Raw genomic sequence first — 17,155 nt, 5'->3', positions numbered from 1 at the left:
TCAGTCCTCATCTCAAAAAATTCAGAAACATGAATAAAAATTCTAATCACAAAATTTCAGAATGGTAAAGTTAGAAAATAAATTTCTTACGGTGGAGATTCAGTTGTCTGGAGTTGGTTCAGAGAACGTTCAGCCATGACAGCATTCTTCTCACAACGGACCACAACCATATTGAGACAAGTAGAATTTTTGATCGCTCGTTTTAAATCGTTTTCAGTGCAAATATAAACACCATTTACTTCAAGGATTCTGAATTGCAGTTAAAGTTAGAAAAGAAAATGAGAAAAAAATACAATAAAATTCATTTCTTTTAAAGTAAACGTTTTTGTAATTAGGTACACAAAAATATGAAATAAAAAATAACAAAACAGTGACATATAGAAACTAAAACTGGGGGGGGGGTAGAAAAAAAACGAAAATAAGCACAAAGCACATAAAATATTAATCGAAATAAAAAAACAAAAAACAAAAAAAAAAACGAAAAAATTAAAGGAAACAAAAAACGCAAAGAATGAAAAAAATACGGTGATTCTTTTTTGGGACGCCAGGACGCCAGCTAGCCAAAAAGTAAGCCACGTTTTGTTTTAAAATCGAAAACATTGACTTCAACTCCATTGTCGGATATTAAAAATAATAAACGCGGTTTTTAATATATAATTTCATGTTTATTCGCGAGATAAAAGTGTAAAAATAAGTTGTTTTTTTTTTTCTGTAGAAAGTTGTTTTTATGACGGAATGAAATTTGGCCCGTGGCGTACTTTTTGGCGAGCTGGCGTCCTGACGTCCCAAAAGAGAATTACCCTGAGAAAAAAAAAAAAAAAAAAAAAAATGAAAAACGAAAAACATGAAAAAACAGACGAAAAAAAATGAAAAACTAACAAAAAAAAAATGAAAACTAACGAAAAAGAATGAAAAAGTTTGAATGAAAATGTCATATTCCAAAAATCACATAAAATGTATGTTATGATATCCGTTTTAGAGGGGGTACATATTTACGTGACGGCCTGTACATATATTATTAAATGTTCCTTGTAGTTGACAACACCTATTTTAAATGTTCATTTAGAGAGGAGACAGAGTGACAGTAGGGACATGTTGAAGACATTTATACGGAGAGAGTTCATATTCACAAGACATATACTTTGATGAGAGGATAAAGTGGTATACATTGATTCATACTGGAAGGATTAAAGACATTACCTTTTCTCGTTAGAATGATGAACACAGAAAGACGGCAGTTATAAAAAACATGATAGTTTATTCTTCGACCGGTCGGAAATGATTCTGTACTTCAGGAATTCTAAGTCGTTACATGGTTCCTTCTAATCCTTCCGCTTCCAAGAGGGTTCCCTGACTAACTGAGAATCGGTCTGATCCTCTGCTTCTCTGATCTGAATCTGATTCGCCTCATTAACTCTTCGAACCCTTTCCTATAATCATTTCTACCATGACGTCACACGTATGTCTGGCAAACGTGACCACAACTCACATGTTTCAAACATGCGCGATTTGCACGTTTTGAAACCATTTCTGACGACCAGGAAATTTCCCATTCTCTTTGTTTTACAAAGGAATTTAACCTACTTGTTAATTCTTTAACCGATATTTTTTATTATGCATTCTTTCTAAGAATGTGAATAGATTTTCCAGCAAAATTTTATTCATAAAATATTTTAAAAGAATTAACAATTTAACTGGACATTCCATTTAAAACCTATTGTTCTTTAAAACTTATCTACAGGGTTCGATTCTTGTTTTATCCGATATCATTTTCATTTAACTAATTCTCTCTTTTTTTATTTTACTTACATGAAAAGGGGACAGCCCTTTTCATGTAACATGATTAAGTAGCTTTATTTTTATAAAGAAAATAATTTTTTTAATTATGAACGTACCTATCCTTAATTTTTTTTTCAAAATGGCGACGCAAAACAATCCCTTTTGCTTACTCATAAAAATCGATTTACTTAGTTAAAAAAAACTATTTGATTAAATTATGTGATTTTTGGAATATATCTTCGTTTTGTGATCGATACATACATCATAAAGATTTTTCTGTCTGTTATTTTTTTTTTTAATCACATAGCATTCTAAATTATCATCATTGTGTGAATCCGAAAATTTTATTGTTCGCATTGGTTTCTCTGATATTTTTCTAGCCAGAGTTCTTTCTAGAAAGATATTGAGGGTTATAGAAGGAACCACGTGTAGGTTGCCAACATCCTAAGTAAAAGTGAATTTTGTAGAATGAATTGGATTCGAACTTGGGACACCCAGGTTGTTGTTCGTGTCGTTAACCACTAGACTATCGTCACCTCCTGAATTCTAAATAAGACCCAAGATGTTTAACGAATAATCGTAAACAAACAAAATGCCAACGTTAAAGAAAAAATAATAGTACCTGTCTCCTTGATTCAAGTCCACATCTTTCGGATCATCAACTAGAATGTATCCTTGATCCGTTGTCACAACTGTGAAGTTAAAATCAGAATTCTCTCGTTGATGCAATTGTATACAACACACTTCTCTGCGTTGCTCAAGGCTGAGTAGTTCATAGAGAGACACTTGGCGCGTGATATTCTGACATACATTGTATAAAAGAAAAGAAGAGAAATACATTGCACAACCAACAACTTGTGAAATCTACTTGATATAATGCTGTTTGTTCACATTTACGTTAGTTATCTTTTAAACCAGGTGAAAACATTATGTACCTATGCGTCATGGCAAAATTATTTAAAACTCCCCCCAAAACTGATCCAGTAGAAAAATAATTACAAATAAAATAGAAATTATCGAATCAGAGTTTTATTGTATGTCTTAATGAGGCAGAGTTGTGCGACCAATTCAGTATGACAAACTAATTGAAATTGTCTTAAGGCGGTATTCACCCCGGATCGGTTAAATCAGCTACTTCCGATGAATTCACGACATCTCGCACAAAAGCTGTCCAAGCCTAGCGATCTATCGCCAACTATCAATAGCCAATAACGATTCCAACCATAGATTGGCGAACCCAGAATCGATTCAGGATTTTGCTTAACCATTTTGAGCCACGTTTTTAGTTAGTCGCTATATCGCTTTTTCTAAGTCCAAGGAGGAACTGGATCGATGACTTCTCTGATGAGATCACCTCGTGGACAGTGGAGGGTGTGACCAGCCCAGTGAAAGCGTCTCATGAGAAGAGCCCGCAGGAGGGAGCTGGTGTGGCACCATATTTGGACCACTGGATTCAACAGGATGTGTTGCCAAGGTAAACACAGAATGTGATGTAAACCGACTCATTTTTAAACAGAACGGAATTGTGGATGATTTTTTGATAAAAGTACATCTAGAACATCTTCTATGGGATCATTTTTCATAATCTTTGGAATTTATACTAATTTCGCCATAACATGTAAGTATATAATAATGTTTTTACCTGAAATGCATTAATAAAAAAATTTAAAAAAAAAAAAAAAAAAAAAAAAAATCACCCATGTAAATAAGCAGCAAATAATAAACATTGATAAATAAAACAAAGCAATCAGACAATTTGTCCAAAATTTATCCAGATTTTATTTATTCATGCCTTCATGTCTATATTCATTAAAATAATATGCAAATAAAAAATACTAAATAATCCCATTTCAACATTAAAAATAAATTAAAATCCAAACCGTTTTACCAATATCTAAAAAAAAAAAAAAACTAGTTTCAAATATCAGTGCTTCTACAGAATTTGAACTAAACCAACTTTCGCCGAGTATGGCTTAAGGTTAAAAAAATAAATAAACAGCTCAGTTCTAATTCTGTAGAAGTATCAAAATAGATGTTTAGATTCTTCGGATTACCGTTCCCATCTTGAGTTTTATTTTCAATATTTCGGTTGATGTAACCTTTGATCTTCAGGTGTATTTTGTTGAACGCTAGAATCTACACGGAATTTTAAACAAAACTCATAAGACCTGTGGCGCAGTGGATAAAGTACTTGGTAATTCAGTTGTAAAAGTTACACTTTTTTCGAGTTGAAGGTTCAATACTTAATGCAGGCGACACTCAAAATACAGTTGTGAATTATTTAGGGCTTCCACCCAGTCATAACTGATAAAACTAGAGCATGCTACCCTCATGGATTAAATAAAGGGATCCGTTTGAAATTTCGTGCAGATTCCCGAGTTTGACAGAAAGATTCCCGAATTCGACCACGAAAAGTTGTGAAAATAACACTCAAGATGAGAATAATAGTCTGCAGAATCTAAATAATACGAATAATCAAGCCTCATCTAACAAATTCAGAAACATATATACCTATGAATTTTAAATGAAGTTGTAATGGTACTAGTGATGGAACGATTCCAATATTTTTCCACAATTCCGATACAATTACTGATTCCATACTAAATCCCTAGATTCCAATATAAATACCGATTTTTCATAAATCTCTAAATATTTTATACGAGTGAAATGTGCATTTCTCTCCTAATAATTACTTAAATAAACACAAGGCCAAACGACATTGCTTTTAACAAAACAATAATAAAGGCGAGATTGTATCTCAGACTGAAGAGAAAGAAAGAAAGTGTAAATGTCTGTTTGAAGGTGTCGTCTGCCATCAGACTGCAGTCATCAATAAGTAGCAGTGGGAGTGGTGAGTGAGAGAGGTCTGTATAGGTCGCTTGCTGGCGTCTCTCTGGCAATCGCAGCTGAGATCCAAAAGGGCTAAAAATAGTCCTAAAGGGGACAGCTCAAATCAATGCGCCCTGCCAACTGATTGGTCAGTGTGGCCGAATCACTTTGGCACCGGGCATTGATCCGCTTATAGTAAATAGTTTGTTAACTGCTACAATTTAACCATAAAGTTATTTTTCCCCCCAGATTACTGTCAAATGAATTAGTAATGTGCAGATATTTTTGCAAACATAAAAATACACTTGTGGGGGATTAAAATATAGATTTTAGAATTTAAAATCAATAAATATTTATTATTTTATTATTACTAACAGCAGTGGAAGATTTTGTTTTAAACAAAATCAAATAAAGCAATTAAACGAATCGTTCTTGGCGTCTGAAAACAGATACAAATTTTTCTGATTCCGATACCCCCCAAAAGTTCTGATTTTTTCTTGATTCTCATCCTGATTAATCGTTCCAACACTAGTGTGTATACACCTGCCTACAATTAGTCAGAAGTGCACACCGTCAAGATACCAAAACAAAACAAAAAAAAGAAACAAAAATGATAGATTATATGGGTGGATATGTTAAATAATAGGTCGCCCGGGCAGCACCGGGTTGCTGGTTGTGATGCTGTGATTGTTCAGTTATTGAAATGAAATATTTAACAGAAGATTTTAAAAAAGGTCGCAATAGAATATTTAAGGGTCAAATATTTAAGCAAAATAACTTAGCAAGACAATGGCATATTTACTGTTAATAGAATGAATAAAAATTCAGAGTTTTAAAAATATTCTCTGACTCGCAAGCAACACGTATTTACCTCAGCTCTCAGCACTTTTAATTTTGCCTCCTAAAACAAGAAAAGACAATTCACATCATTAACGGATATACACAAGCTAAAGAAAATTATAATGATGGAATAAGCTATGTAGATTCATCTTTTTTTTGATCATATATATATATATTTTTTTTTCTTTTTGGCGTCGAGAGGTTCCAGGTCGCCTGATGAAGTCTCTTTGACTGAAACAGATGGCTATTTGTAGCGACCATATGTAACTGTTTACCGCCAAATAATAAATAAAATTATATATATATTTAAAAATTTACACACACGTGTGTGTGTGTGTGTGTGTGTGTGTGTGTGTGTGTGTGTGTGTGTGTGTGTGTGTGTGTGTGTGTGTGTATAAATTTTTAAATGTTGAGCACTGTCTGGCAAATAATAAAAAAAAAAGTCAACTGGCCTTGTTGGGAGATCACAAAAAAAAATTATAAATAATTTTCACCCCTTTAAGGAATGAATAAATTTTTAAATGTTGAGCACTGTCTGGGAAATAAGAAAAAGTCAGTCAACTAGTTTTGTTGGGAGATCACGACTCCCTATCGCTTGATCATTATAGATTGTTTGAATTAACATTAAGCGTTATTAGTGTTAAGATTTCCTTTCATTCTGCAGCGGTTGATAGTGGCCTAGGGGGTCGATTCCTTGCCAGCAGTGTCAAAGTGGCTTCATTGTGGGGTTCGGATCATTCAACCAGTGGCAATCCTCACTTCCTACACTGATGATTGCAAAGCATGACACACTAGTGTTTATAGTTATAAAAATTTTATATATATATCCTCATTCACACAAACAAACCAATCAACCATGCTACATATGAAGGATGAGAGGGTATGCTTAAGTGTTTTTAAACGCAACTTTACAATCAATTCACTAAATGCAATTTTTTAATTCATCACTCGCCTGAAGATGACTCATGGCAGTTGAAAACCTCGTGACTATGGTGAATTTCCTTTTACACTCAAATAAAACGTTTGAACATTGGATAGATGTGTGACCGGTGACGAAAAATAGATCTTTTATAGAAATGTTAAGCATCGTAGACAATGGTTTGGTAAATGGGAAAGACCTCAGCCACAGCCGAAAAAAGAACTTCATGGGGATAAGGTTCTTCTTTCAATATGGTGGGATTGCCAAGGAATAATCCACTTTGAATTGTTACCACCTAATGCAACAATTAATGCTCAAATATACTGTCGGCAATTAGAGCATTTGAACCAAGCTTTGAGAAAAAAAAAGACCTGCTCTTGTGAATAGAAAAGGGGTGATGTCTCAAGACAATGCACGACCCCACACAGCAAGAATCGCCTCACAAAAGATCGAAGAACTTAGTTGGGAGAAAATTCCTCATCCACCATATTCTCCTGACCTTACTCCTTCCGACTACCATTTGTTTCATAGCTTACAAAATCATTTGGAAGGAACAACTTTTGTAATACTGAAAAATGTTGAAACTGATATTTGTGAGTTCTTCAAATCAAAGCCAAAAGGATTTTACAGTGATGGAATTAATAAGCTTGTTAGTAGATGGAAGGAAGGCATAAATAATCAGTGAAAGATTAAATTTTTAATAAAATGTAACATTTTATCACTTCTTTTCTTAATTCATAAATTCGGACAGAACTTATGGGATGACCTGATAATAAAAAAAACAACAAAAAAAAAAACAATATGTCTAACATATTGCAAGAAAATTGGAGCCAAATGACAAAAAATAGAACATAAATCTTTAGCGATTCAACAGAAATCCGTCCTTGCTTAAAAAGCAGAAGTCTTACATCTCTGCTTTTTTTTTTTTTTTTAATTATTATTTTGTATTAATATTTGCGCTTTATATTTTAGAAATTTTTCTTCAATAATAATCAAGTATGATTAAAAAAAAACATTCACGCATTAGAAATAAATTAGTAAAACAACAATTTGGATTTAAATAAATATATAATGAAAATGCAAAAAATATTCAAGATATATTTAAAACACACAAACATATATTTGTTTTTACATAAGCAGTAATATATTGCTACACAGTCATGAACATGTTTCGGTCAGCTAGATTTTACAAACTGGAAACCTCTTCAGGTGGTCATGCCTATATGAAAGCAAATTTTGCAAAATTTGCTTTCATATAGGCAAGATCAAATAAAACAAATAAAAATATACCTTGCTCTACTTCGGTATTGAGCACTCTTGTATTAACCTCATTATACTTCACTGGTTACCTTACCTCTGAACAATAACAACCCCTCTCTCTCTCTCTCTATATATATATATATATATATATATATATATATATATATATATATATATATATATATATATATATAAAATGTCATAATTTAGTAACTTAAATTTTATGATGTGGAACGGTTAAATTTCAAATTTAGAATTTTATTATATGCAAGACAAAGAATACATTTCAATAAGTATAATTCCTTAACCTATAGGTTTTCGATGTTTACCCATCTCCTATGAGGAAAAAATATTAGCAAATATTATGATGGTTTATACCTAATTTGCTAAATGTTATAAACATAGAAAATCATAATTAAAAGTTTGTAAAGTTTTTAAATCATAGAGCAAGGGAAATTATATATTGGTTCAGAATGAAAAGGATATTGAATTTCATATCCAAATCGAATGGTAAATCCTGAAGTGAGAGTATTTGGTAGCAAGGATGTAAAAGGATCCAATGCGTATCGTAATTCTTCCAAGGCACAAGGTAACAATCTGAAGTAGGCAGGATTCTTTAGTATTTCGTTTTGTTCAATGAGATATCCGGTAAATATATCAGTCCGATGAAGATGTTTTTTTAATAATCATATATTTTCATAGTTTTTTTTTTAATATATAAGTTTCATAATCCACTCCAAGTGTAATTTCAATTTGTGAATAAAAACAAATATCCGGAGTCAGATCAAACAAAATGAAATTTATATATATATATATATATATATATATATATATATATATATATATATATATATATATATATATATATATATATATATATTATTCACCCTATTCCCTCTGTTTCACTTTTGGTTATCAAGTAAGATCTATGACTTACTTGTAGTTTCATCAAATACTTTTGCAAGCAAAATCCGATCCCGCATTTTGCTAAATCCTACCCTCTGATGAGAAGGAAAGTATTTCTTCGAAACTCCTTTGATGAGGACTATCCACTTATTTAGTGTTTCCTTTTTAAAATTAAATGTTTTTAACTCTTTTTCAAAGTGTTTTTTAACATGCTTTATTAACTATTTGTTCTTTATATATATATATATATATATATATATATATATATATATATATATATATATATATATATATATGCATAATCTAATTACAATTTTTTTTTCTCAGTACACATTAAACAAAGCTAAAAAAAATATTTGCAAGAAATAATAACAACCTATTAAATAAAAAAAAAAAAAGATTAAATCATAAAATATTAATAATCAATATTAATAATTAAATTTAAATAATCGAAATATTATTTTGGTGCCTTTATAGGAAGGAATTCAAATCAGCCCGAATATTTCCGATCGCAACTTGCAGAATAAACCAAAAGTTAAAAATGCTCCCTTTAAAAAGATAAAAGAAAAGTAACAAAAACGATTCACTTAATAATTAGAAGAAAATGATTTAACCCAATGTTAATCAGAGTGGAGTAATTAACCCTAACCTAAAGTCAGGGAAAAACATTAAGTATTAGGTTGGTGCAAAAATTATGTTTTTGTTTTTTTTACTTTCAAACGACATTATTGTTGCATCAATCTAATATTTCATTTAATGTCGGTACGAATTAGCTGTTCGACGACAACTCAATCATTTCCGGTTTGTTCCGTAAATGATCACAATTTAAAACATTCGGGTTGATATGAGCCCTCTCCTAGAAAAGTATTAATTTTTGGTGTTTATTATGTATATTGGTGATTTTTTAAACTAATGCATTTCAGGTGAAAACATTACATACTTACGTCGAAATTAGTATAAATTTAAAAAATTACGAAAAATGATCCAGAGTTATCGCGTTTTATTGTATGTTTTAATGTGGAACAGTTGTGCGACCACTGCACTCACTACAGTATGACAAACTAACTTATCTCCCTTGATTTAAATTAAGAGCATGTTAATTTTTAATCAGATTATATCAGAATGTAATTGTAGTTTTTGTTAAAAAATACATCTCGCACTACTTGCACTGGATCATATTTCGTAATTTTTTTTAATTTCTGCTAAAATGACGCGTAAGTACAGGATAATGTTTTCACCTGAAATGCGTCGGTTTAAAATATCACCAATCTACACAAGCATCATTTTATAAACAGTTTTTCTCTAGAGGATTGTTTTCTTTTTTTTTTAATGTGATAAAAAAAAAAATAAACATTCAAAGCTTAATTGATTGGCTCACAGATAAGCACAAATGCCATGCGTATTAGTATCAAGTTACTTATAGCAATCATTGCCTTACTTTAAACATCTATTTAGCAAAGGGAGATAAATTACCTTTAAGAAAAGGGGAGATAACTATTAGAAAAAAAATCATCGGTGTTTGTGTAGAATCGTGATGTTTTAAACCAACGCATTTCAGGTGAAAAAAATTATTACATACTAAGACTACCCGTGACCCGTTGGGTCAGTATGTTATATTAGCTATGGAATTAATGTATGAGCGTGACACTTGTGACATAAAGAAAATAGTTTTTTGTGACATAAAAGAAAGTATGAAAGTATATTGAAATGAAAAAAGAATATAGATAGATTTCTACGAGTCGTCCTGTTTATAATTGTTTATTTAAAAAAAAACAAAAAAACTTACAACCATTGAATCATAAATGGTTTGCCATACTTATAGGTAAATGCGCACTGAACAGATACTATGATACTTAAAGTTAAATTCAAATTGTGATAGGTCTTAATTTAAACGTGAAAAAAACAAAAAAAAACAATTGGGATGTTGAAAACGTACACAGTAAAACAATATGTTTTATTGTCGCGTTGATTATTTATTTGTGACGCAAATAAAAAATATTTTCGGGATTATTTATGTTGGTAGTGTAGAAGAAAATGTAGGAATGTTTTTTAAGAAAGGTGTATTAAAAATGGAGAATAAATGGTGAGTAAATCGGCGTTGTAAAATGCTCTTATGGTTGTCAATGGTTTAAAGTAGATTTATTTGTAAGAAAATTGCGTTAAAATAACTTAAACGTGATACGGAAACGAACGATGTAAAAAAAAATGCAGAAAGTGTTAACAATTGTTTATTTGGATGATTTAAATGCAAAAAAAACAATTGGGGTGCTGAAAACTTACACAGTAAAACAATACGTTTGATGGTTGTGTTGATTATTTGTTTATGTACGCATGTGCAACCGGAAGTTGTAAACCGGATGTTGGGTTACAACAACTATTACAAGGTCATTTGAGTTTTATAATTATATAGATTCATGTGTCATGTAGAAATCGGTATAAATCCCCCCAAATTCTAAAAATGATGCAGTAGAAAAATAATAACAAGTAAAAAATAAAATTTATCAAGGTCAAAGATTTATAGTTTTTTTTACAGTAAATAATTGCAATTTCGCCATTTTTGAACACAAAATGTTAAAACGTAATTTTGGATGATTTTTTTCTTAAAAATACATCTAGCTCATACGGTATAATCATGTTGACACACTGGTTCCTGCTAGATCAAGTTAAGCAAAGTTTGGGCTGGTGAGTACATATTGGGTGACCATTTGGAAATACCAGGTGCAGTAGATGCTATCTGCTTAGCTTGGTATTGTTTCCAGTCATCCAACCAGAATAATCCAGTGTCAATACGTAATATATATATAACATATATAATATATATACGTAATATATATATATATATATAATATATATATACGTAATATATAACATATATAATATATATATACGTAATATATATATAACATATGTAATATATATATAACATATATAATATATATATAACATATATAATATATATATAACATATATAATATATATTTAATATATATATATACGTAATATATATATAACATATATAATATATATATGCGTAACATGTATATAAAATATATAATATATATATATATAATATATATACGTAATATATATATATAACATATATAATATATATATACGTAATATATATATATAACATATAATATATATTTGATATTGGAGTGTCAACTAAATTGTAAGCAGCTAATGCAGAAATCGAAAAGTAAACAATGGTATGTGTAATTAAAAATGTGTTTCGGGGTTCTTTTGTATCTGTGCGATGTTAATGTGTGCATAGATATCGAAAGAAAATGTAAAAGGAAAAACAAAGTGAAACCAAAAACAAAAAAAAAGAAAAAAGAAATGGCATCATTGTCAGTTTCTTCAGTATAAGCATAATCGAAAAACAAACAAACAAACAAAACCAATGCTATCCGTAAAAGTTATGTATTTTGTTTCAGGGTTTTGTTTTGGGTGGGGGTAGTGGCACGTAAATTTGAGGGTGTAGGTACGTAAATTTATGATTATGACCGTTTAATAATTTTTTTTTTGGGGGGGGAGGTAATAATCATAAAACTAATGGTTCATATAAAGGAAGCGACCATATTTGTAAAAGTCTGACGTGTTCGTTTTTTGTAAGAAGGTATGTATTCTGGAATAATAGATTTGTATGTTCTCAGCCAATGAGAAAGCCGGAATGTTAGTAGGGAGAAATTATTATTTTTCGAATCAGGGAGTGGAGAGATAATTGTGTGTCTATGAGTGTTATCCAGTAAAGAAGGGTGTAAAGACAATATAGTCATAATGTGTATATATCTTCCCGGTTTTGACTGGGGGTGGTGGGATGACTTTAGATTTAGAGGGAAAAATAGGAACTACTTTGTCTAAAGATGGTGAGATTGTGATATTGCTCCTACGATGTAATGTAGGATTTTATTATAACGACTAAATGTATGTAAAATATCGTTCTAAAGTTAAATGAAATAGTGGCTAATAATGTAGACATAATATATTTGTATGTGGCATATGTTGCTGCGAACCTACAATATTTTGGTCCAGAGGGGAATTTCCACAATTATTTAATCATATAGATAGATAGATAAATAGATAGATATATTGCTATGTAATATATATTATATAATAATATAATAAAAGTTGAAATGGGATTATTGATTTTGATAAAACATGATTCATAAAGATGCCTAACAAATAAAAAAAAAATTGCAAAATCTGAAGCATTAATGGCATTGCATTAGTTTAAACATTATTTAAAAGCTAAAACAAAATTAAAAAAGAAATGGAGAAAGCAACAGTAACAAATAAAATAAAAGATAATGCAGATGAGTTTTTAGTAATTTTAATTTCATTAAAAAATTTTTTTTCATTTCATGCATTTATTTGAAAACAAACGAAAGTGAAACGCAGAAGAAAAAAAGCAAGAAATGGCGCTGTTCTTCTGATTATGTGTTTGAGCGCATGAAAAAAATTTGACCAAGGAAAAAAAAAAAGAAGAGGGCGTTGGTCAGATGAGAACCAATGTACCAATAAACAACTTGCCATGCATGTTAGCACAGTACTGCCACAGCCAATGTTGATCATCCAATGCTGACCGAATCAACAATCTTTCTCTACAGACTTTCTAAGTTCTGTCCATATGTTTTGAAAATACATACACACACACACACACACATATATATATATATGTATATTGGGACGATTAGTTGGAATCGACAATAGGCAAAATTGAAACTTTTTGAGGTATCGGAAAGATGTGTGCCAATTTTCTAATGCCAAAAAACGATTCCTTTATCTTTTTTTCCCCCCTCCTCTGTTTTTACGTTTGAGAAAATATCAGGTGCCCAAAAAAGTCTTTGCCGATTTTTGTTGACTTAAATTAGACCCCCCTTTTTCATTACTAACAAGCATAGTTATGCAGAAACCAACTTGTATTGACAATTTTTAATGGTCTCAGTTTTTATAATTTTTCATGACTAATGCTACTTAATTTCTTATTTCAGACCTTAAATATGACTGATAAAAAATTGATAATTCGTGCTTGTCTATTATATGAGTTTAAACTTGGAACAAGTGCCTCATCTGTTTCTTGCGAGCTATGAACAGCGTTTGGTGATGGTGCAGTAAGTGAAAGAACTGCATGAAACTGGTTTCAAAAGTTTCGTTCTGGCAATGAAACCCATGAAGATGAGACTCGAGCTGGACGACCAGTATCTCTAAACAATGACGATGTAAAGACAGCTGTAGAGTCAGATTCATGTCTAACCTATCACTAACTAGCTTTGAGGTTTCATGGAAGTAATGAAACCATAAGACTTCATTTACACCAGATGAGAAATGAGATGGAGGATAAACAGATGGGTACCATATGAATTAACGCCAGCAAATAAACTGCAGAGGCTTACCATATGCTCTTCTCATTTCAGTAGACAAAAAAAAAAAGAACCCATTTTTGATCGAATCATGACATGTGATGAAAAGTGGATAATGTATACGAACTTTAAGAGGAAATATCATTGGCTATCGCCGGGGGATCCTTTGCCACAAATTTCAAAGGGACCACTATTTCAAAAAAAAAAAAACTTTTGCTCTGTGTTTGGTGGACATGTCAAGGAATAATTCACTATGACTTCTTAAAAACGGGAGAAACCATTAATGCTAACAAATATTGTGAACAACTTGTAAGCGTTCAAGAAAATTTGCTGAAAAAACAGCCTGCATTAGTAAACAGAAGACAAGTTTTGCTTCTCCAAGATAAAGCTCGACCACACACTGCCAAAAATTACCCTCGCCAAGATAGTAGAACTAAACTGGGAGATTATGCTCCATCCACCGTATTCACCAGACCTCTCTCCAACAGATTTCCACTTATTTTTGAGCTTAGATAATCATATGAAGAACAGGGCATTCAATATTGAAGATGTCTTGAAAGAGGAGGTGCATAACTTTTTCGAGAGTAGAACAAAAGACTTTTTTCAAAAATGGAATTAGTAAGCTGCTGAACCGTTGGGAGAAGGTCATAGAATGCGATGGGTCATATTTTGATGAATAAATACACCTAATACTTAAACTGTGAATGCTTAATTTCCTTCATAAAAAAAATCGGCAAAGACATTTTTGGGCACCTGATATATGCATATTTGATATGCGGTTTTACAATAATTGGGAAGACATAACGTCATGGTTCAATATTTAGAGATTTATAAAGAATCAAAATTAGGAATTTAGTATGGAATCGGTAATTGTATTGGAATCAAGAAAAATGCTGGAATCATCCCATCACTAATATAATGTGTGTATGTGCATATCCCATGGGTTCAGGTGTAGAACAGCCAGTGTGGACAAAGGACTAAATGAAAACTAACCATTAAAAAGTTGATTTCTAGGGATATTCAGGTTTGGTATGGACGAATATCAGTTAAATTTGTCACAGGCACGTAATTCTTATGATATTATGACCTTCATTATCCTATGTATTCCCTATTGTTTTCACTGGTGGCCATTCTTAACATGGGGGGGAGGGTGTTTTGTATTGCTTGTAGAATGCATCATGTGCTCTATGTAACAAAAAAAAAAAAAAAAAAAAAAATGGTGGCCACTTTGAAATATTAGATAAAACGTGAATATGAACGTCTTAATATCATAAAAATTACTTGCCGGGTACAAATTTAACTGTGGTATTCATTTAAACCATACCTGAATACCCTAGAAATTAACTTTTTAAAGGTCAGTTTTCATTTGGTCCTCAAGGTCACAATGACCTGCCGAACTTCAGTGCTATTACACAGTCACAAGAGAGTGACCATTTTAAATCTGCTGCCAGATTGGCTTGCTAAAGGCTTCTTGTGTTCCAAACTCTTTCCCTTTCTGCAGCAATGTCGCCACAAGACATTTTAGCTTAATGATGATTAGGTTGATTGATGAAGAAGAATGCAGAAGATGACAGAATGTCAGTTGCAGAGCATTTAGTTTTCAGTGCTAGTGGTTGGATAATGGGCACAAACATTCACTTAAGCAACATTATTTTAGTGGAAATAATGGAAAAAAAATAGTGGAAAAAAGATGAGAGCAGGCAGTTTCCGTAATGTTGATGCATCGGACTGTTGGGTTCTTGACCCACATAGCCCCACCTTACTGCCAACTCGATAGATGCCACCAAAACTGGGTAGTTCCTCTATTAGGGTCTTGTTTGGTTTGATTTTGAAGTTTTCCTTTTTGCTTGAAGAAGTATATCTTACAAGGCAGCAGGGAGAGTGGAAGGGGTCTGAATATAGCGTCTGTATGATAGCCCTCTGGTATAGAGGTGCTACATCTTGCTGAAGGATGACCTAGAATCATGCAAGACAGAACCATCCAGCTTTCTGAAGTATTATGCATACCAGCATACCAAAATATATATAATATAAAGCAGAGGGAACAAAACTAAACCTTTTTAACTCCCCTACCATATTCTCTATATTTCGAATTATTTTTTAATCATTATTCCTAACTTTCATTCTTTTATATAGCGGTTTGTTCCTTGCTAATGGAGTTTGAGATGGCTTCACAGCCGTGTTCGAATCTCCTCACTGGCATTAATCATGACTCCCTGCACTGATGATTCCCAAAAGGATGAAACACTAATGTTTGTAGGTATTAAAAATAATTTTAGTAATGTATATTTTTTTCTATGGCGTTGAATGGTTCAGGGTCACCTTACGGAGTCTCATTAACTGAAGCAGATGGCTGTTTGTAGCGATCAAATGTAGCTGTTTACCCGTGAATAAATGATAAAAAATATATATATAATAGTGCTTGGAATGGTATAAGTTTGGGATTATGGTCTACATGAATAAACAATTGTCTTTGTGCAGGAATCGATTTTATGATATCTTTATCACTAGTCTAATTTCTTTTGTGGTCTGTTTCTTCCTCTGGGTGATCTTTGGTTTGTGTTAGCAATATTTACTTACCTGAATTTGCCTAATATAAGAAGGGCCAACATTTGAATGGCATCGTTTAGTTCCTTCATGTTGGCTATCAAAAGCCCACTGCTGATCATGATACTCAGATCTTTCTTCTGAGCCCCACAACTTATATTTGTTAGGTATCTTTCTTTTTTTTTTTATTTTAGTTTTGTTGGTGTACGTGACAATTTAGGAATATCATTTACAGCTATTTTGTGAGGGCACTTAGAATTCGCATCATCATCATTTTGCTTAAAGTATGAACTGGAAGCTGTTTAGAGACATGTAACCAAGCAAGTACCCTCCCTCAGTTTTGCTTCCCTGGGATTGGATTCATTGAAGCTTTGACATCTACGGAGGTTAACATGTGCTATATCCTGCCTATGGGTAAACTGGAACCTTGAGTTGTGCGAGGCTAGAATGTTCCGCTTCCTAAGGTATTATACATAGCTAATATATATGATGGACTCTCTCGTCGATTTCGACGTATGAGCTTCCACCACAACAACCAAGTTGCTCGGATGATTTGTTTATAGTGGTGGAGGCTTAGTGTAGAACCATTCACACTTTTTGGTATTATTGCTAACCCTTATCACTGCAGATGACTGCCACAGGGCAGAGTATACAGTAGATCGTAGGTTTTTACATCAGAGTTTCCTTCTCCTAAGTGCATGTCTTAATGAAG

At 31.9% G+C, this 17,155-nt stretch overlaps 1 protein-coding gene across 3 annotated transcripts in view; it reads right to left on the bottom strand.

Annotated features, from left to right (window-relative positions):
- LOC145261236 (uncharacterized) overlaps window positions 1-17,155 on the bottom strand; it is a 175,207-nt gene that overhangs the window by 48,361 nt on the left and 109,691 nt on the right. For 2 of the 3 annotated variants that reach the window (XM_080119605.1, XM_080119607.1), the window contains exons 8-10: window positions 5,480-5,509; window positions 2,402-2,580; window positions 91-249 (exon numbers count right to left, since the gene is read on the bottom strand). In XM_080119605.1, the coding sequence (XP_079975731.1) occupies window positions 91-249; window positions 2,402-2,580; window positions 5,480-5,509 (368 nt within the window). The remainder of the gene's footprint in view (window positions 1-90; window positions 250-2,401; window positions 2,581-5,479; window positions 5,510-17,155) is intronic. The other variant, XM_080119608.1, reaches the window with a different exon arrangement.

This window comes from Euprymna scolopes, chromosome 37 (genome assembly GCF_053919585.1).
Source record: "Euprymna scolopes isolate OS-2025 chromosome 37, ASM5391958v1, whole genome shotgun sequence".
In the NCBI taxonomy this organism is placed as follows: Eukaryota; Metazoa; Mollusca; class Cephalopoda; order Sepiida; family Sepiolidae; genus Euprymna; species Euprymna scolopes.
Note: the sequence above shows the minus strand (reverse complement) of the source record. Positions and strands in the feature narration are given on the sequence as shown.